The sequence below is a fragment of the Danio rerio genome, chromosome 10 (assembly GCF_052040795.2).
Source record: "Danio rerio strain M-AB ecotype USA chromosome 10, GRCz13ab, whole genome shotgun sequence".
Taxonomy (NCBI): domain Eukaryota; kingdom Metazoa; phylum Chordata; class Actinopteri; order Cypriniformes; family Danionidae; genus Danio; species Danio rerio.
This window is the reverse complement of record NC_141030.1, coordinates 38,283,945-38,306,512: the sequence shown is the minus strand read 5'-3', so window position 1 is coordinate 38,306,512 and position 22,568 is coordinate 38,283,945. Positions and strand designations below refer to the sequence as shown.

At 34.9% G+C, this 22,568-nt stretch overlaps 2 protein-coding genes across 51 annotated transcripts in view; one reads left to right on the top strand and one right to left on the bottom strand.

Annotated features, from left to right (window-relative positions):
• LOC147842141 (uncharacterized) overlaps window positions 1-22,568 on the top strand; it is a 1,078,568-nt gene that overhangs the window by 214,901 nt on the left and 841,099 nt on the right. The window contains exon 2 of the mRNA XM_087271073.1: window positions 20,820-20,906. The gene's annotated coding sequence lies outside the window, so the exon portion shown is untranslated. The remainder of the gene's footprint in view (window positions 1-20,819; window positions 20,907-22,568) is intronic.
• The window catches only part of nbeaa (neurobeachin a), a 320,618-nt gene that overhangs the window by 104,715 nt on the left and 193,335 nt on the right, over window positions 1-22,568 (bottom strand). For all 50 annotated transcript variants that reach the window (XR_015500347.1, XR_015500348.1, XR_015500350.1 and 47 more), the window contains 2 exon segments: window positions 15,069-15,237; window positions 7,296-7,375 (listed from right to left, as the gene is read on the bottom strand). Coding sequence is in view for 46 of the 50 variants with exons in the window: in XM_087269435.1 (XP_087125561.1) it covers window positions 7,296-7,375; window positions 15,069-15,237 (249 nt within the window). In the remaining 4 variants the exon portion in view is untranslated.

Here is a 22,568-nt window from a genome sequence, read left to right as displayed (position 1 = left end):
GGCTGATCTGAAAAAAGATCCGATCCGTGACTAAAAAAAACATAATGTGATTCAAACCATGGGATTTGTGACCACTAATATTAATAGTTGATAATGCCTATGTAAACATCTCCAAATAATAATCATTTTATCAATTATAATTATCCAAGAATGTGATATATGACGTTTTAATGTTTAAATATTTGAATGTTGAAATATTTGAATAAATAAATAATTTACACAAAAAAAAAAAAGTACATTGATGTTGTGGGCATCAAACATGTGACATTGTCTTAGCATGAGTGAACCTCAGTGCTTTGCAGAAGTGAAGTGTGTGTGTTTGATGAATTGGGCCATCACTGCAGACCTCTCACAACACCAATATCAGCACGAAAACTGAGAAAATGTATAAAGAGGGCAAAATATAATAGGAACGAACAAAAAAAAAAAAGCAGCCGATAAATAAATAAAAAATTGCTGCTTGGCAACGACGTCGTGCTTCTCAAAACAACACAACAGCCTCGAGAGCACAAAACACACACATGCAAAAACAAAAACATCTGAGTGATGATCCATAATGCAATTCTTTCTCTGAAGCCCCATCAAACTGTCCACATTGTTTTAAAACAAAGGCAAATAAACAGATTTCTGCATGACTGCTTTACAAAATGGATCAAATTTCTGTGAAAAAAATGAGCATAAATGGTGTTGTTTTAACAAAGCAGACGCGTCTCCTGGCTGTCACTGCTAGCGAATGAATGTGCTTGATTCGGTCTGCTCGATTCATTGCAGTGACACGTCAAATCAAATCAGTCTGAGGAACACAAAGCTGACGCACATAAAGCAGAGCAGAGATGAAATGGAATACGTTACCACATGTCAAATGTGCAACAACATGTTTCATAATTAAAGCAGGAACATTTTATATATAAAGCCACTAATCATCCATCAGTGATATGAATTATCCCCACTGTATATGACACAATGTTTGATCAACTGAATATTTATAACAAAGGGATGGACGGAAATAAAAATTCTGCACCAAAATCGAAAATTCTGGATGCACTTGACCAACAACAAAAAAAAAATAATAAAATAAAAAAAATAATAAATAATTCACTTACACTATGTACTAGTGTACACACTACGTACAGTTGCCTTGAACTGGGCTGAAGTACGCTTGTCCCCCCCTCCAATCGGCCCACACTCACATTGCATTTGCGCCTGGGCACTCTTACGTCAACGATAAAGCGCTGTTCAGTAAAGAAGCGCTCTCGCTCAGCACATTGGAGATTTCTTTCGTTATATCTTCTTAGTGGTTTGGGATGCTTTGACATGCAGTCAAATATTTCGCCGAACAAATTAGCCACTTTTGACGCTCATAAACAATCATAAAGTCCTCATTTTGCAGGAATTAGGAAGTTTGCTAAAGGTGCAGCTGTTGTCCAGTTAAAGGTTTGCATCTTTACTGATCTACGACAGTTTGTGTTCACTGAACATTAAAAACGATTAATAAACCCATATGAAACAGTCCTGTAAAAGTCACATCTCATCTTCAGTTTCAGGCTCAGGCGCGCTTTGCACTCACACTACAACCATACATCTTCCAACTGGGCTAGGGCCAGCCAACTGAACTGCACCTGAGCCCGATTCAGGGCACTCACACTTCTCAAATGATCTAGGAAATGGGCCTGGGCATGGTTCGGATAGTGTCATGTATTTGTGTTATTTGTGCTCTGTTTGTGTTTTTTTTCCTCTCTCTCTCTCTCGCTCTGTTCTCCCATATCTGCCTTCATTATTCTCAGGTTCCGTTCATTGGTCTATTCAGCTGTCAGTCATTTCCTTCCCTGTCACATCACTCTTACGCCACATTCAATATGCAAAGTCCCCCCAGACCACCCTCCAGCCCCTTCTCTTTTCCTTGATTTCTCTTTCTCCGCTTGTTTCCGTGTTTATTGCGTTGCGTTTAGAAAAAACCCGTCTAACTGTGTATTTTGTTGTTGCCCGTTTCTGTGTGCAGGTTATCAGTCGGTTATTCGTATATCCTTCTCAGTTTACGTTGTTTACGAGGCTTGGACGAGGGGGACAGGTAAGAAGGTCACGTGACATACATTTTGCAACACATAGGACTACTCTGTATGGAACAAAATCAATGCCTAAAGTCTTGAATTAAAAAGCTTGTTGAATATCACAAACTGAAAAAAATAATACACCGTATTAACAAGTTCTTGCATTTTAATGACTTGAACTCCAGGGTTTGTATTTTTGGGTCCTGAAATTTAACATATCTGTTTATATAAGCTGTGAATATTTCAACGAAAAATATTTCAAACACGTTTTCATACTTAAAAATTCAATAATTCATATTCAATTTTCAGATTTCACTTAAAAAATATTCAATACCCTTTAAAAATACGATGTATAATATTCAAAAGGTAATTTTCAGTTCATTTTATTACAGTTCTTAATATTCGCTTCCCTAAATTCAGTGGATCAAAGTCGACTGATAAAATTCAACATTACATTCGGGAACTGCAGGAGAAGCAATAGATTGCAGAGTGAAGATCGCCAGCTGCTCTAGCTTTCACCAGCAGGTGGAGATGGAATAATGTAAGATTTTTAACCCAGTAAACAGGCGAGAAAAAGGCTAATAAAGGCAAAAAAGTAGCATTCAATTTTAATATCAATGCCTTGGACATTATAAATAATAAAAAGTATGAGTAAATGAGGTTTTAGTCATCTATATTTGCCCTTATGTAACGGAAGCCAGCTGGTGATCGCGTAAAGCTCACTCCTGATCCAGGGACAGACGTTGTTCTGCAATCTTATCGGAGCTTGTCTCCCATGCTGGCTCGTTACCTGCTCGGACCGGTGCGGTTACTTGCACATAAACCGTCTTTTGATGAATATGATGTTACACATTGTCTATCTTTATTGACTCTTTCTTCCATAGACGCTAAGTATTATATTGACAGCTAAAGAATATAAACGTAAGAGAAACAGGAGAGGAAATATTATTATAATAATACAAAATAGATAAACATTGACAGGGCTAAGAACAATTACGAACAAAGATTTTCAAAACCAGAGAGATTTTATGAGAATGTTACAAAACAGTTTACTTGGAACTGTTAAACAGAGTTCAGGTATGATTTAAGGTTGGTTATGGACGGGGCGTCTGATTTAAAATAATTTAACATGCGAATGCGTTAAAGGAGCGTCTTCAGTTATTAACACAGAACCGTCTAATATGGCATAACTATAAGGAGTAATGTTTGCGCTGTTTAAACGCAGCTATGTCAGGATTGGGATAGGTTATACATTTTCATCATTTAAATTATTATTATGATTGTTAATATTATTATTGTATGACATTTATTTGGGCTATTGCGCTTAAATAAGTCATCCGTGATTCTAAATTAATATTTCTATTTATCCTTTTTATCACTCTGCCTGTCTTTCTCTTCTTTTTTCTAATTTTTGGGGTTCTGCCATGGTTAAACTTTTGCAAAATGTCTTAGTTTGTCCAGATTATTGTTTTATTGTTATGTAGCCTATAGGCGAGAAAAAGGTATTAACGCAAAAGTGGCAATGTCGCAGCCAATTATAAGTGATAAAATGAGTCGCCTGTTGTTTGATAATAGGCAGTTATAACTGACTTTAATTTGTTTTCAGTATTAAATGAGAAAACCGTTATTTATAACTTTGCAGCGACCGTTTGTATTTTATGATTAGCAATGTTGATCTTTTTTGCAGTTACTAAACATATAAACTCTTTAAACTGGTTTAAATTTAATATAGTTGTCACTTGAGCTAGTTTCATAAGATTATGTTTAGAATGCGTGGTTTGACATGCGTGGTTGAGGGGTTCCTGCAAAGCAGCTCAATGTTCATCCTCATGGGGTATTACTGAGCTTTAATCGCCATCTACTGGAGAGAATGTATTTGCTCATTTATTCTATTAACTCTTTTCTGCAAGTCTGTTTTATGATTTCACAAAGTCAAACCATTATGTTTTTATTTTATATTTTGAGATGATCATATTTAAATAAACAATTGCTAGGGTAGCTAATAGTTTATTTTTTCTTGTTTTTAAAAAAAATCAGTAGCCTATAAAATCATAATTTTTGCTTGACAAAGTTATTGGTTTAGGATTCTGGATGCATTTTTGCTGTGTTGGAAACTCATAAGCTCACACTAATCAATTATATTATAAGAAATGACAGATATAAGAAATCCATTAATATCACTCTTTTTACAATTATACAAGCAATTTCGCTCCGACGTCAGCTCCACTTTCGGAAATGGTAAACAGCGAGGTGTTATTCATATAAGCCCAAGCATGACATATGTCATGATTAATATAATAATCGAAACACTCTTGTAGGCTATTCTTATGCTTGGCCAAATGTCATGACTTTCACTTTCAGTTCACATTATAATGCACAAGCCCAGATGTCATCTGAAACTTTGGAAGAATTCCTATCATATATTGGCAGCCATCCAGCATCTCTTAATCAGTTTGATATGTGGCGCTGGCTCTGACCGGCCACCGGAGCTCGCGGCCACTCGTTCGACTTTGTCGTGAGCAAGCCGCACCGCACATGCATAAAAACGTCAATCATTTCATTCATTCATCAATTCATTCATTTTCCTTCTGCTTCGTCTCTATTTTAGAGGAAAAGCGATAATCTGGACAAACTAAAGACATTTTGCAAACGTTTAACTGTGGCAGAACCCCAAAAAAATCGGAAAAAAAGAAGAGAAAGACGATAGCAAAGTTATAGCTAAAAAGGATAAATAGAAATATTAATTTAGAATCACGGATGACTTATTTAAGCGCAATAGCCCAAATACTTGTCATAAAATAATAATAATAACAATCATAATTTAAATAATGAAATTATAACCTATCCCAATCCTGACATAGCTGCGTTTAAATAATAACTGAAGACGCTCCTTTAACGCATTCGCATGTTAAATTATTTTAAATCAGACGCCCCATCCATAACCAGCCTTAAATCATACCTGAACTCTGTTTAACAGTTCCAAGTAAACTGTTTTGTAACATTCTCATAAAATCTCTCTGGTTTTGAAAATCTTTGTTCGTAATTGTTCTTAGCCCTGTCAATGTTTATCTATTTTGTATTATTATTATAATATTTCCTCTCCTGTATCTCTTACGTTTATATTCTTTAGCTGTCAATATAATACTTAGCGTCTATGGAAGAAAGAGTCAATAAAGATAGACAATGTGTAACATCATATTCATCAAAAGACGGTTTATGTGCAAGTAACCGCACCGGTCCGAGCAGGTAACGAGCCAGCATGGGAGACAAGCTCCGATAAGATTGCAGAACAACGTCTGTCCCTGGATCAGGAGTGAGCTTTACGCGATCACCAGCTGGCTTCCGTTACATAAGGGCAAATATAGATGACTAAAACCTCATTTACTCATACTTTTTATTATTTATAATGTCCAAGGCATTGATATTAAAATTGAATGCTACTTTTTTGCCTTTATTAGCCTTTTTCTCGCCTGTTACTGTTACTGGGTTAAAAATCTTACATTATTCCATCTCCACCTGCTGGTGAAAGCTAGAGCAGCTGGCGATCTTCACTCTGCAATCTATTGCTTCTCCTGCAGTTCCCGAATGTAATGTTGAATTTTATCAGTCGACTTTGATCCACTGAATTTAGGGAAGCGAATATTAAGAACTGTAATAAAATGAACTGAAAATTACCTTTTGAATATTATACATCGTATTTTTAAAGGGTATTGAATATTTTTTAAGTGAAATCTGAAAATTGAATATGAATTATTGAATTTTTAAGTATGAAAACGTGTTTGAAAAATTTTTCGTTGAAATATTCACAGCTTATATAAACAGATATGTTAAATTTCAGGACCTAAAAATACAAACCCTGGAGTTCAAGTCATTAAAATGCAAGAACTTGTTAATACGGTGTATTATTTTTTTCAGTTTGTGATATTCAACAAGCTTTTTAATTCAAGACTTTAGGCATTGATTTTGTTCCATAACTCTGCTTTATAGTACATTAGGTTAGGGGCAAGCGGCTCCCCTTGTACTTTTTGGATAGAGTAGACAGTCAGAATCTTCGCGTATTAATTATGTTGTTTTTACATAGTTAGTTAGACCGTACTCACACTATGTACACAAACCAGGCCAAAGCACGCTTGTCCCTCCTCCCGTCTCCCCCAACGGCTTGCATTCACACTACAATCGGGCCTGGGCACACTTATGTCATCGATGCTGCGCTGTTCAGTGAGCGCTCTCGCTCAACACAGCGGAGATTGCACTAGTTATATCGTTTCAGTCGGTTTGATATGCAGTGACATGCAGTCAAATATTTCACCAAACAGTCCTTAGGGATGCGGTGACACGCAGTCAGATATTTCGCCGAACAGATCCGCCACTTTTGGCGCTCATAAACAGTCATAAAGCCCTCGTGCTGCAGGAATGAGGAGGTTTGCTTAAGGTGTGCAGTGAGGAGTTTGTGTATTTAATAAACTACGGCAGTTTGGGTTCATTGAACAGTAAGAATGATTAATAAATCCATATGAAACAGTCCCTTAAAAGTCAAGTCCTGCTTTCAGTTTCGGGCTTTGGCGTGTTTTGCACTCACACTACAAGCGTACCGCGCCAAAGCCCAAGTGAACCGCGCTCACCTCTTCCAACCGGGCCAGGGCCGGCCAAGTGAACTGTGCTTGAGCCAGATTCAGCGCACTCACACTTCTCAAATGATACGGGAACAGGCCTGGGCATAGTGTGAGTAGGCCCTTAGTTAGATGCTTCTGGGGAGTTAGATTTAGTTTGGGTTTTGTTCTTTTCACTTCTTTAGCGCCGCCCAAGTTGTTTACTTTTGAGAATTGTAAATAAAAGCACATATTTTTGGTATTACTTTGGTTTTCTTTTGCACTTATTCACTGTTTGTACAAATATATTTTAATTACCTAAATGTCAAACTCCACCATCCCCTAGCATAACATCAGGGGCTTATAACAGATAGCACAGTGTGAGAACGCCCTAAAACAAGAGACATGCAAAACGTGCAGAGTGGTGGTATGCCAGGACCAGGATTTGCTGATGTTGACCATTTATTATCAGAAAATGACAACTTGCCAAAATAACAAAATAGACAAATGTTTTACATTTACATCATACAATACCAAGCCTATTTTTGAATACTGAAGTGTTAAAAAAAAAAATGATAGAATAACCCAGAATATTAAATCATAACATATAAAAACGTCCTTACCAATCGTCAAAAAAAATTAAATAACACTTTCTCACCTTGAGAATGAGTTGTTTGAGGAAAAGCAGCATGAACGCCCGCAGGGATATAATCTCCTTCTGAGAGGGTCGTGGACCGTCTGTAAGAAAACAGTGATTTACAGGGATTACACTGAGTCACATTTTTAGAAATACCTTTATATGATATTGAAGTCTGCATGAGATCCCAGCCAACGATTTTGTGTTTAAAAGATGTCTAATAGACATCTAAAAGTAGACAGCTTGGCTAAAACAAAGGCTAAACCTGTCAAAGTCAGTGAAAATCTAATAGACAAAACCAGACTAGTCGTCAAATAGACAGATTAGACAGACTTTATATGTTGAGTCACTCATTTCTGATTATTTGATGACTAGTCTAGTTTTGGCCTTGGACAAATTTAGCCTTGTTTTAGCCAAGGCGACTATGTTTAGACGTCTATTAGACATCTTTTTAAAATAAAAAATGCTTGCTGGGATGCTACATATTCAGCATTAACTATCTTTCCTTAACCAAAACAAACTAATCATGCCTAATTCAAAAATGACTGAAAACACATACTATGAGGCTAGAAGTTATTCAATTGTCAGTTTGAGTATTTCCCAAAACTACTAGCTCAAATAAATAAATAAAATTAAATCACAGTGGTTTTCTTACTGGACAACCTAAAACCCAGAGCTTGTAACTAATGTCTTGTTTCATTTTACAGGAACAAGAGAAAAGCTGGAGCTCAAAGCTGCTGTTTTCTTGCTCTGGATTTGAACACAATTCAGCACAACACACACACAAGAAAAACAAAAACAGCACTTAAGACGCAGCTTTAGGGAATAAACAAGCCCCTAAACGACACACAAACCCCCACATCTCTCTCTGCTTTACAACCCCTTACTATCTCCCTCAAATAAACACACACACTCTCTCCTCATCTTTTATTAAACACACAGAGCACAGATGTTACAAAGCTGTAATGAAATATTCACGTGGCTTTCTATATGAAAAGTCGAAGTGTAAGAGAAAGCTCAACGCATGATGTCATGAAGCTGCTCGACCTCCATGTTCATCCAATATCACGAGTGTGTCGTCACTGTCCTTGTACTGCGGTTAAACACACATTTGTACGCCGTGAACGTGGTCAAGGTGTATTTGCAGGCAGGTACAGTACTGTACATCCAATGACCTTTCCCAGCCGCAATGAGAAAATCATTCATATGTGTTAGTATGTGTGTGTGTACGGATGTGGAGGAAAAGATTTAGGATAAAATGAGAATCTATTATAATTTATTAAATTATAAACCGTTCAATCAGAACTATTATCCCTCCTGAATTATTAGCTCCCCTGAATATTTTTCCCAATATCAATTTCTGTTTTATCAAAAGAAGATTTTCAACACATTTTTAGACATAATAGTTTAATTACTGGTTTGTAATACCAGATTTATTTTTTCTTTGCCATGATGACAATAAATAATATTTTACAAGATATTTTACAAGATACGCTTAACTAGGCATTTAAAGGCTTAACTAGGTTAATTAGGCAAGTCATTAACAATGGTTTGTTCTGTACCTAATTGGAAAGAAAAAAAGCTTAAGGGGGCTAATATTATTTACCTTAAAATGGCTGTAAAAAAATGTCAAAACTGCTTTATTGTAGCCAAAACTTTTTCCAGAAGAAAAGATATAATAGGAAATACTGTGGAAAATTCTGTGCCCTGTTAAACAACATTTGGGAAACATTTGGAAAATAGAGAGGAAGGGGGGGTATTTGTCCCATACATAAGCTTATTTGTCCTAATTTGACTGTGCTATGCCATCATAAATTGTGAAAATAACACATAGAAGAAGGCTTTAAGACAGAGAAGAAACTGTCAGAAGTGATCTTTCGCTACTGACTTACTATGTTAGAGTAGGTTAATAGCGAAAACATTTTACAAGTTTTATTCCTAATTTTGGACCGTATTCTTGAAAGAAAAGAAAGACCAATAAAAAAAAAGTTCGTTTTGAAGCTTATACAATTTTATTTTAACACTAATTAGGCTACTGTTGTTGTCCATGCTGTCCATGTTGTCCAATTTCAAATGTGCTTTTTACAAGACAGGCTAAAAAAAAATCAGAAAACCCTACATGAATATTTTTTATTATTCAAAAGGCTAAATTCTGACAGAGAAGTAGAAGGGGCTGGCCAGTTTGTTATTTGCCTAATAAATGACAATTTATTTAGCCTTAATAGGCACTTTTTAATATAAAGCCTCAATGGATTATTTTTTGTTCCCTAATGATATACAGTATGATGTGATACGCTTTTATTTTAAAAATAATTGAATAAATAATTTTAAATGTCCATTTCTTTATTCTAAATCTTTAGGAAATGTTTTTGGTACATCAAAAAGTGTGATTATGATGAGAACCCGACAAGCTTGTCCAGCTAAAAATAGTACCTTAAATGTCACTCAAAAGCAGTATTTAAAACACAGTTCAAAAGAAAACGAGGCGAATAACTGCAGAAATGTCCACTTTTTGAGAAAAAGATTCACCCCTTACACCAGGCGGCCTGAATATTCCATGTTTTCAAGCATCAAATATTTACAAATGTAAGTGTACAGTATCATTTTATCTACACATTTAAAAACAAAATGATTGGCCTTTTAATTCTAAATTCATTTTTTTTAAATATATATATATATATATATATATATATATATATATATATATATATATATATATATATATATATATATGTTCTAACTTTTACTATATAAACTATTCAATACTATAAAACTATACAATGCAATACTACTATACAAACCATAACTATAAGAAAGACTTTCTCTAGAAGACAAAATATAACAGGACATACTGCAAGACAAAATTACTCTGATAAATAGCTCCGATAAATATATTTGAAAATTTTTGAAAAAGAATTAAAATATCGCAGGAGGGATAATAATACTGCCTTCAACTGTAACTGGTGTCTCAATTTCATCCAGGGCACAGCATTTAGTTGTGCCTCGAATGTGTCAGTTGAAAGACAAACATTATGTGTATCAGTATATTGGATCCGTGCATTAGCACTTAGAATGACTTTTGGAAAACACTTGAACATAAATGAGATTATTACATGGGTCAAACTTGATTGATGCAGATGTATCTGGTGGCATATGCAAGAAAAATACGGCAAAATATGTCAATGAATCTATGAAAAACAGGATGTGCTTATTCATTCATTCATTCATTCATTCATTCATTCATTCATTCATTCATTCATTCATTCATTCATTCATTCATTTTCTTTTGGGTTAATCACTGATTTGTCAGAGGTTGCCACAGCGGAATGAACCATATGTTTTACATAACGGATGCCCTTCCAGTCGTAATCCAGTACTGGGAAACACCTATACACTCTCGCATTCACACACACACACTCAAACACTACAGCCAATTTAGTTCATCCAATTCACCTAATGCGCATGTATTTAGACTGTGGGGGGAAACCAGAGCACCAGAAGGAAACCCACGCCAACACGAGGAGAACATGCAAGCTCCACACAGAAATGCCAACCGGGTCAGCCGGAACTCAAACCAGCAACCTTCTTGCTGTGAGGCAACAGTGCTAACCACTGAGCCACCGTGCAGCATAAGATGTGCTTACATTTGTGCAAATGGATGCTTTGTTAAAATGCATTTAGAATGACTGCGTATATCAACCAAAGTTTTAATTGACATTTTCACATTTACATCATAGTCATTCGAAAATCTAGTTAAGACTAAGAGAAGTCATAATTAACACACTCGATCTGCAACGTGACAGAGCCGTGCGGCATCATGGGAAGAGCAGCAGGGCTCTGCATCTTACAGAGATAAACAGGCACGAGTCACAGTGTTATCTGAAGTGCGCAGTGAAGAGAAGACACAAATGCAACTACAGGCTTGTCTAAACGGATCAACACATCACTAGAAAATCTAATGGACAACATCCAAAAAACTGGCACACAACAGCAAATCTAAAATGTGCACGCTCATATCTCCTATTTTCACTTTATATTACCTTCACTATCATCGCATGTTGACTTAAAGTTTGCCTCTACAAAGGTAATTTAGCAACTACATGTGCTCATATTGTACAATAAGTATGTCATTCTCACTTGAATATAATATGTTGTACATTATGATACATTCCTTCAATTATTTTCTTTTTAGCTTACTCCCTTTATTAATCTGGGGTCGCCACAGCGGAATGAACCGCCAACTTATCCAGCATATGTTTTATGCAGCGGATGCCCTTCCAGCTGCAACTCATCACTGGGAAACATTATGATACATTAAGAGCAGCATTTAAAAATGTGTTTTTTTAATGATCAGATTTATTTCAGATAAAATAATCTAGATTTTTATTATTGATCTAAAGCGGCCAGAATTAATGACGGCAAAATGCCACTGAAGACTGGACAAATTGCTGCTAAATATTTAGCCTTACCATTTAAAAAAATCTGAATATCTTTTCTATAACTGTACTGTAATTTTCATCAAATATATCTTTTCAGTGTCATCTTTTCTAAATTTATTTGTAGCATTTTAAAACTTTTATTTCATTTTGAGAGTTTTTAGGTTTTTTACATTTTTTATTTGTGGCTTATTGGTTATTGGACATTATTATCAATTCTAATAAAATAAAATAACATGTTAATATATTTATACAACAGTTCTGTCAGGTTCTTGAATCTGATTGGCTGATATCCATGCAATATTCTGTAAATAACAGCATTTGTCCAGCCTCTTAACCCTTCACCCTTGTGTATTAATCTGCCTACATACAAGCAGAGGACACTACAGACAAATATTGCTGCTGTTGGGAAACATAATGTATTTTTGAGGCTTTTTTAGTCAAGTATGTAGTTGTTTAGATTGCAAATATGCAGTTTGTTTATAAGAATAGTGCCTATTTTAACAGATTGATAATATCTGAGAGAGCGCATTGGCGACCATTAACCTGTCTCTGAGCAAAGACGGTTGATGATGTTTATCCACAAGATGGCGACAGAGACCACATAAAAAAGTCCTAAAAGAAAAACTGCTCAATTTCTAACTACAGCTGATCAAATCATTATTAAACAGGTAAATGACTTTCTAAGTCGATTTCTCTCTTTTGTATGTTGTAGTGCTGTATTTATACCATAGTGATATTGTCATCGCCCAACTGCAACAGAGAAATACTGGGAAATCTCTGTAGACTGATGGCATTTCATGCCGTTCAGCCTCATAATCTTAAATTGTGAGCAAAATCACCTGTTTTGCCATCACTTTAGACATTACACTAGAGAATCATTCAAACACTAGCTCTAAAGTGACGTTAGTGAATAAGCAATGGTTTCTGCTGTTCTGAAATCAGCTTTGGCAGAAGAAAGTAGTTCCTCTTACAAAAGCGTTTTTAGATTCTCCGTGTTTGATTTTCTTTTTTATATAAACATTTATGCTGTCGAACTGTTGAAAAAATGCTACATTACACTTATAGCAGTGAGATGTGGCTGTATATCATCTACAATTGTTTACATGATAGCATTTAAAACAATATATTATTTATGAGTTTTTGATTTTTTTAGCTTGTTTTATTGGTTGTTTATTGGCCATAATAATTGGTTTTCCTGTATTCAAATATCAGAATTTAAAATATTTTTGTTATAAATATATATATATATATATATATATATATATATATATATATATATATATATATATATATATACATATATATATATATATATATATATATATATATATATATATATATATATATATATATATATATATATATTTATATATACACATACACACATACATACATACATACATACATACATACATACATACATACATACATACATACATACATACATACATACATACACATTTTTGTTTACAACATGACTCAAATTTTTTAAACTTTTAAGTGCCAAACTTTTGAGAAACATTTATGATAGATTCTACATGTAATTTAATGGTAATTTGTTGCCAATCGGCTATTAGCTTATTTAAATTTTTATATAGCTATTTCATATTTTGTATACACGTAAAACGGAGTATCATTTTGCCTTACCTGTGGCAATTACAAAATTGGTTATTGGTCATAATTACAGGCTATTTCGTACAACTCTAAACAATAATATAAATTGTATTATTAATGTATAAAATAGCATTTTACATGCTTGTGCTGTATGCCATCCTCAAATGTGTCTAATAATTACTGCTAACAGTAAAACAAACCACAATTCTGTTCTAAAAGCTGGATGCTACAAATCACTGACTTGAAAGCATCAAATCCAACTCAGAGACTCACCTCTGGGAATCACAATCCAGGATGGAGAAAGACAGAGATGGCAAACAGATGGAAGAACTGACAGATTTTTCATACAGCGTTTGGGAAAAGGCCGAAAATAAAGGAGAAACAGATAAAAGAAGAACTACTGCAAGAAAGAACATACGATGGGGGAAAACTGGAAAGTAATCTGTAAATCAATCCACATAGTGAATGAAAAGAGAGAACAAAAGTACTCAAGATATGAAAATAGACAAGGGGAAAAATAGAGTGGGCAGTGTTTCAAGATTCATTCATGCTTAATACTGCTGCCTGTCTTTTTGCAGACATACTTCACCCTGACACAAGTGTATGTGAGGATGACTAAACCACTCGCCTCTTACCAGAGCATGTGTGTTTCCTCTGTGGGGTTCTGTTTTGTCGAAAACTAAGTGATCTATCACAAGCTCATCAAAAGAAATGTCACAGTGTTTTGCAAAAATTATATTGCATTCCTTCTTGCATGCCTCAAGGTATTTTCAAATGGAAATGTCCAATGAGTGCTGCTAAAAAAATCTTGAAAATAGTATTAACCTTCATGATGTTTTTCCCCCTGAAATGTGAACTATTTTCACATTCTGGGTTCGACCAGTCCAGTATGATTTTGCCTTTTTGTTAATGTTTTCCTCCTCGAGTTGTTTTATGATTTATAATTAATAAATACCCATTTTAGTTCTGCAACTGATTCCTCGTCCTTTCACTAACCCAAAACCATGACAAATAAGTCTTCCATTAATTTTTAGCTGTAAAAAAACAACTGATTATGCTGATTAATGTTGCAAACTGCTGTTTTCTTATCATATTATTTGAATTTCAATGCATCGCCATAAACAAGCTAGTTGAAGCACAAGCTGTTTGACTGTTTACTGACATTTGTTATTGCTAGTCTTTTACCCAAATAAATTAGAAGTCTAACAAACGCAGAAAGGACCTTACTTAGTTTAACATTGCGAAATAAAAAAATAATGAACAGAAAAAAGGTCATCTGTTGTATTAAGCACTGAGCAGACACAAAACAAAGTGGTATTTTAAATTAACTGTACAGCCAGGAATAAGATGGCACTGAAAAATAGACTAACCGTAACAATAGGCAAAATGCGAAACAACGAGACAGAAAAATGATATTTTGATGAATGGAAAATAAAATTTAAAACAACAAACAAAACCCCCTGATATTCAATGAGTTGGACTTAAAAAATGGAAAATCTCTGACTTTCAATTACTGGACTAAACATTTTAAAACTTCACTGATAATCCAGAAATGACTCTTGGGAAACTCTTTAGCAAAATGTTACTAAAGCCAATGTTTTTCCCAATAGTCCTAAACTGATAATTTTGAGATATTTTGTTACTCGATCCCATCAATAATGTGCAAAGTGTTCTAGAATGAAGAGGTAAAGATTGACGTGTGCTTATAAATGCAGTATGAAGACGTGTGTCTGTCACTGACCCAGGCCTTTGGGGGTGATCCCGCTGCTTTCCAGGGGGTTGCTGGCCCAGTAGTAGTACTTGAGTGTGTGCATGAGCTGCAGGACGGTGCCCACTCTCCGGATGGTGCTGTAGATGGTTGCGGTGCCAATGAATTCTGCCGACAGGTACGTGTAGAGGGACAGCTGAACCTGAGAGGTGGAAAACATACGTGATAGGAATTAAAACAATGGGTTGAAATTGTAATATTAGGGTTAGTTCTGATCTTGGATGCCAATACTTATTTTAAGTCACCATAGAAACAAGATTTACTCTTCTTATATCTATATGTAGTAGTTCTTGTTATAAACAAACATGACTGGCAGGCAAAAGGGATCTTGGTCAACGTCACCAAGAGTACAAATTATGAAAAGCTGAGTGTATGTGGAGAAAGCCAAAACTAGTTGTCCATTGTAACATCTATAAAGAATGTCTTCATGCTTTTAATATGGAACTAAACACTGCTAGGCAGACTTTCTTTTCAAGCCTTATAAACAGCAACTTAAATAATTCTTGCACACTCTTTGCAACGATAGAGAGACTCAAAACCCCCCACAGTCGGATTCCAAGTGAACTACTCTCTGAAAGCAAATGTAATGAGTTTGCTCATTTCTTTATTGATAAGATCAATAATATCAGAAAGGAAATCAGCTCATCCAATCAGCCAAGTTGTGTCGAAGTCAAACTAACTCAACTACAACTTAAGAAAACAGACATTATGTCTGAGTTCATAACAATTAATGGTAAAATCTTAGAAGAGACTGTGCAAGCTATGAAAACATCAACCTGCAGTCTTGACACGCTCCCCACATCATTCTTCAAAACCATGTTTACCTGTTTAGAAATGGATCTTCTAAAAGTGGTAAATGCTTCCCTTCTCTCGGGGATTTTTCCAAACTCACTTAAAACTGCAGTTGTTAAACCCCTCTTGAAGAAGAGCAACCTGGATAACACCCTATTGAGCAATTACAGGCCAATCTCAAATCTCCCTTTCATTGGCAAAATCATTAAAAAGGTTGTTTTTAACCAGGTTAACAAGTTCTTAAACTTCAGGGGGTGTTTAGACAATTTTCAATCTGGGTTCAGAGCACATCACAGTACAGAGAGCGCTCTTATAAAGATAATCAATGATATACGCCTAAATACAGATTCAGGCAAACTAACAGTGCTGGTATTGCTCGATCTCAGTGCTGCATTTGACACTGTCGATCACAGCATACTTCTGGATAGGCTGGAAAACTGTGATGGGCTGTCTGGCACAGTCCTCAAATGGTTCAGATCTTACCTTGAAGAAAGAGGTTACTATGTCAGTATAGGTGACCACAAGTCGAGGTGGACACCCATGACATGTGGAGTCCCACAAGGCTCGATTCTGGCACCTCTTTAATACAATCTTTGTATGCTCCCTCTGAGCCAAATAATGAGAAAAAAACAAATCTCCTACCACAGCTATGCTGATAACACTCAGATCTACTGTACTGCCTAATGACTACAGCCCCATTGACACACTCTGTCAATGCATTGGTGAAATGAACAGTTAGATGTGCCAAAACTTTCTTCAATTAAACAAAGAGAAAACAACAAAGGTCAAAGGTCAAACAACAAAAAAAAAAGGTCAAGAATCTTGGTGTGACTCTTGAGTCAGATCTGAGTTTCAACAGTCATGTCAAAGCAGTCAGTAAATCAGCATACTATCATCTCAGAAACATTGCAAGAATCAGATGCTTTGTTTCCAGTGAAGACTTAGAGAAACTAGTTCATGCTTTTATCAGCAGCAGGGTGGATTACTGTAATGGACTCCTCACTGGTTTTCCTGAAAAGATAGTCAGACAGTCGTAGCTTATCCAGAACGCTGCAGCCAGGATTCTGACCAGAACCAGGAAATCAGAGCACATCACACCTGTCCTCAGGTCTTTACACTGGCTGACAAGTTACATTCAGAATAGATTTTAAAGTATTATTACTTGTCTATAAATCCCTAAATGGCCTAGGACCTAAATACATTACAGATATGCTCACTGAATACAAACCTAACAGATCACTCAGACCTTTAGGATCATATAAACTAGAAGTTCCAAGAGTTCAGTCAAAGCAGGGTGAATCCGCCTTCAGCCACTATGCCCCTCACTGCTGGAATCAGCTTCCAGAAATGATCAGATGTGCTCCAACATTAGGCACATTCAAATCAAGACTGAAAACACATCTGTTTAGCTGTGCCTTTACTGAATAAGCACTGTGCTGCGTCCGACAGATCACACTATTGTGTTTTTCTCTTCTTTTTCATTCTTTTATATCACATTTTACCTGTTTTTATGTTTTTTTCTCATTTTTATTATTTGTTTTTCTTTTCCTTTTATTTGTTTCTTTTATTCTTTTTTATGTAAAGCACTTTGAATTGCCACTGTGTATAAAATGTGCTATTAAAAAAGAAGAAAAAAACAATGCATCTGTGCATTTCATTATTTTGTACGGATTTATTTGTTAGCATAAACTTCAATCAAACACCATAACCTTCCCTGCTCCATTGAAATGACTTTTCTTGATCACATGGAGTTCTTTTAGGGCAGGCGTATCAGTAGATGTCTCTTTTCTGCTCTGAATTTGCCCATTCACCAATCTTCCTTCATTTGGAAAGTGACGACTATCTTTCAACAATCCAATCGATTCAACAAAATCGTGCACCGCCCTATATTTCTTCCTCATTTCAGGACTGTTTCAATGACTCGTCTCAATAATCAATGTCAAAACATGATTTCTGAAATAAAAAAAATTAAAAATAGATCAAATCCAGTTTTAGTAATTTTAAAAAAGTAAAAAAAAAATTGTCTAAACAAATAAATAATTAAAAATCAAGGCATATTCATTTATTTTGGTATAATAAGCGTAATCTAGAGGCCTTTGCCTTTCATATAAGCCACTTTTAATACCAAATGATCAAATAATCATGATCAAATTAAGCTGATATTAATAACTAGGTTATTCATTATTTTTCCATAAATAGTTTTCAACATATTGTGTCGATGTATAATTTGGCATGTGTGTAAGATGCATCTGTGCTGTTAAAAAGTAAAGTAAATCCACAGTTTGATGAAGCATTGACAAACACTTGAGCAACGACAACACTACCACATACGCCACCATTGTTGTGTGTTTGTTTTTGCTTGCCTTTATTTACACCCCCCCTAAACATGTACTATGCATGTGGATGACAGCATCATTTTTAAAACCTTTCATTTTTAAGTGTTTACACGGAGATGACAAAAACTGGTGTTTTCATTCCCAAAAGTGCTGTTTTCATGTAAGAGAACAGGCAAAAACATATCAAAAGTTTGGATTTTGGTTGAAGTTGTCGTGCAAATGGACTCTTTGTCAGAACAGAGAAGAGTGGTTACTCTTCTGATACTAATGTGCTCGCTCACAGAATCTGACACTGCTGCTTTTTATGTAACACGTTTCCAGTTATTAATTATAATATGACTATGTAATGATACGTGGTCTGTTGTGTCAGATTGCTTTCTCATCTTAACTGAACCGCTTCAGAGTTCAATTTCTGCATTTTTTTCAGGCGATCTTGAAACGACTCTTTTTTTTTTTTTTGTGGATCTGAGTATGACTGCATTGTTCATATATGTCAAAATGAACTGAAATTAGGGAGGAAATGTGCTTTCAGCCCACCTAGCAATTGTGAAGAACATAGAGTGACAATTTACAATAACAAGATTTAAAGGGATAGTTCACACAGAAATGAAAATTCTGTAATTATTTACTCTGGCTTCTCCTGTTTGAGTTTTTTTCCCATCTGTTAAACACAAAGAAAGATATACTGAATTGTAAGGCAAAACAACCCATTGACTTCCTTAGTAATTTTGTTCCTACTATGTACATCAATGGACACTTTTTCCAACATTCTTCAGAATATCTTGTTTAGTGTTCAACAAAAGAAAAAAATGTATAAAATGTTTAGAATCACTTGATTGTGAGTACACGATAGAGAAATGTTCGTTTTTGGGTGAACTAACCCTAAATAATCCCAACAAAGCTAAACTATAACTCTATGGCATTTATTAATTTAAGTTAAATGATAAATAAATCACATTTAAACTGTTTTATGTATTATTTTAAAGTTCTTTGAGCTGAAATAACTAACTAGTTGAAAAAAAAAAAAAACAGGAAACAGACTTTCCCTTTTACAAACGGGTTCTGCAAAGAAAGAAAATCCTTAGATTCTATGTAGAAAGCCTTTCTTTTAAAGCCATTCCTGTGGGACTCACACACATGTACAGTATCCCCCATTTACGCACTCTCTTACACTGATCAACATGGACATGCTAATTAGGCTCAGATTTAATGAGGCTGCAATGGAAAGCTCGTTTTATCAGTGTATTAATCTCATGTTGACCCAGCCTGCTGATTCAGGTCAATATCAACGGGACATTTCCCTGCTAACTACATTACGCGAGCAGGTCAAAGATAAAGCAAGACACGAGGACCTCATCATGACAAGCTGAATTCACTAGTAGCTTCTGGAGAAAAAAAGTGCCAGAGTAAAAAAAAACTGCCTAGGCTCTAGTCTTAGATCTAAGGCAATCTACAGTATATTAGATCTTAAATTTAAGGGAGATGTATCGGAGTAAAAACAAAACTGCAACCATGATGTTATGCCTTTTTACATAGCTTTAAAAACCAAGCTGAAAGTTGTACCAGGTGAGCTACTGAGCACGTTTTCCACACCAAAAATGCATACATGCAAAAATGCATACATGCAAGTCAAAATGCATGTTTACGCAAATCATGCACTATGGTAAACGTTTTAGAGGTCATTGTTGAGAAGGTGAGAGGTGAGATGAACAGTACTGTTTTATTGTTATATAGTATTGTTTATAGATTTTATTAATTAATAATCAATAGTATTCACACTTTGCATTAAAATGAATTATTTAATTTAAGATAAAAAATGTATGTAGATGTACAAAATGTTGCACAAATGTTAATAATAAGCTATTAATGTTTTGTTTCAATAAGCCTGTTTTGATCATTCAGACCAGTGGTTCCCAACCTGGGGGTCACCTTATAAGGCAGGGGTCACCAATCTCGGTCCTGGAGGGCCGGTGTCCCTGCAGGGTTTAGCTTTAACCTGCTTGGATGTTTCAAGCATACCTAGTAAGACGTTGATTAGCTTGTTCAGGTGTGTTTGATTAGGGTTGGAGCTAAAATCTCCAGGACACCGGCCCTCCAGGAACAAGTTTGGGGACCACTGTTATAAGGGGGTCACTGAAATTTGATGATGATCCAAATTACACATAGTTAATGTAACAGATTTAATTAAGGAACAATTGATGATTATTTTTAATAATTCAACAGACCGGAGCCAATTATTCTGCTTATGCTAAAGCTCCCACACCTAAGAACACTGTTCAGATGTTGTATTTCAGGACATCTGTCAGGTGTAAGTTTCTTACACGTCTTATCTTTTTGTTTTGATAAAATTTTTAAAATGATGATATGGTCTTGTAATGCAGTCAAGCCTGCTAAAGCTACCTTAGCTGTGCATATACAGCTGAAGTCAGAATTATTCGCACCCCTTTAAATATTTTTTCTTTTCCATATACTTCCCAATTGATGTTTAACAGAGCAAGGACATTTTCACAGTATGTCTGATAATATTTTTTCTTCTAGAGAAAGTCTTATTAGTTTTATTTCGGCTAGAATAAAAGCAGTTTTTAATTTTTTTTAGCCCCATTAAGCTATATATATTTTTTCGATTGTCTACAGAACAAACCATCGTTATACAATAACTTGCCTAATTACCCTAACCTGCCTAGTTTACTTAATTAACCTAGTTAAGCATTTAAATGTCAGTTTAAGCTGTATAGAAGAGTCTAGAAAAATATATAGTAAAATATTATTATTATTGTTATTAAAACTATTATGTTTAGAAATGTGTTAAAAAGAATCTGCTCTCCGTTAAACAGAAATAGGGGAAAAAAATAAACGGGGGGCTAATAATTCAGGGGGGCCAAGAATTCTGACTTCAACAGTATATGATGAGTATAAATGCACACCTAATCATCCAATAAGATTCAACAAAACCATAGTATAATACACCACGAAAGCATTTCAAATTACAGTAAAAAAAAAATTAAGAATTAATTAAGTTATCAACAACTGAAGCTGTAGGATTTGTTTTGTGTTAAATATGAATCTACATTTTTATTGAGACTGTCCGCAATTTTTGTTCAGACCGTAGACTTTTATGTTTGCAGTTTGTTCAAGATACTTACAGTATATAAAATGAGCTGAAACAACATGATTCAAGAGTTTTTTGGGAGGGAAACCTATTGCTTTATGTCCAATCCACTAAAAATTGTAAATAAATAAATAAATAAATAAAATAAAATAAATAAATAAATAAATAAATAAATAAAAAACCTGACAAGTTAACTTAAATCCTTCATGATGACCAAACCAAAATCGATTGCGTGGAACCCAGCTTTTTTTTTTTTTTTTTTACAGTGTAGGCAAACATATTTCGAGAAATCTATTGGGTTTAAAGAACAATTAAAACTGCAAAAAGGCCATTTTACATTATTACATGTCTTTGAGCTCATTTGCTCATTTGCTCATCATGCATCATGATTAAAAAAAACTATAAAGGTGAGATATTATTAATCAAATGGCTGTAGTTTTATTGCATCTAGTGTTCATATTTAACCCTTTAGCCGGCACTCTGACACGGACGCACTAGAGCGCTGTTTTTCCACATGTCAATGTTTATGAATAGATTAAACCAAAATGAACACAAGTAATCTTGACAAACTGTACATCAGTTTAAAACTACAACCCACAAGCAGCCATTGTAGCTTAATGTTTTTCAATGGAAAGCTTAATGTTTTTTTCTCATGGCTTCATAATGTATAAGTTTTTATGTTTTTTTAACATGTAACTTTACCAGTAAAGCTCAAAGTATCTTCTTTCCAATGATACATAATTTTGTGTTTGTAGCTTACTGGAGTCAGGAACTGTTACTACTTAACATTAGGTAGATGTAAATCCCCAAAATTGAGTGCTGGCTAACAGGTAAGCTCAAAACTGAAGTGGATTGTATGCAAATGTGTATTTTTAGTTAGCACTAAAAATGTTGGTACATGCTAGTTTTCAATAGGCCGGTGCTGATCATTAAAAAGCAAATGAAGCAATCTTTAAAACCAATTCAGAAAGATCTAAAAGAATGTCCTCTAAAAAAGTGAATCAATCTGAGGAACCAGTACTATAACTCCTTTTTTCTCTCTCTAAAGGTGTAATCTTTCATATATTTGCCTCGTGAACTCAAGTTGTCACTTAATCTCTCTATTTTTCACTCCCTCTGGATGTTTCTTGGTTGGCTCTGTCATAAAGGGCCGCGGTCGCTGCAGGATATTCAGTCTTCCGCATGGTTGAGTAAAAGAACAAAAGCGAACGATGGTTTCCTCCTGCGGTCATGTTT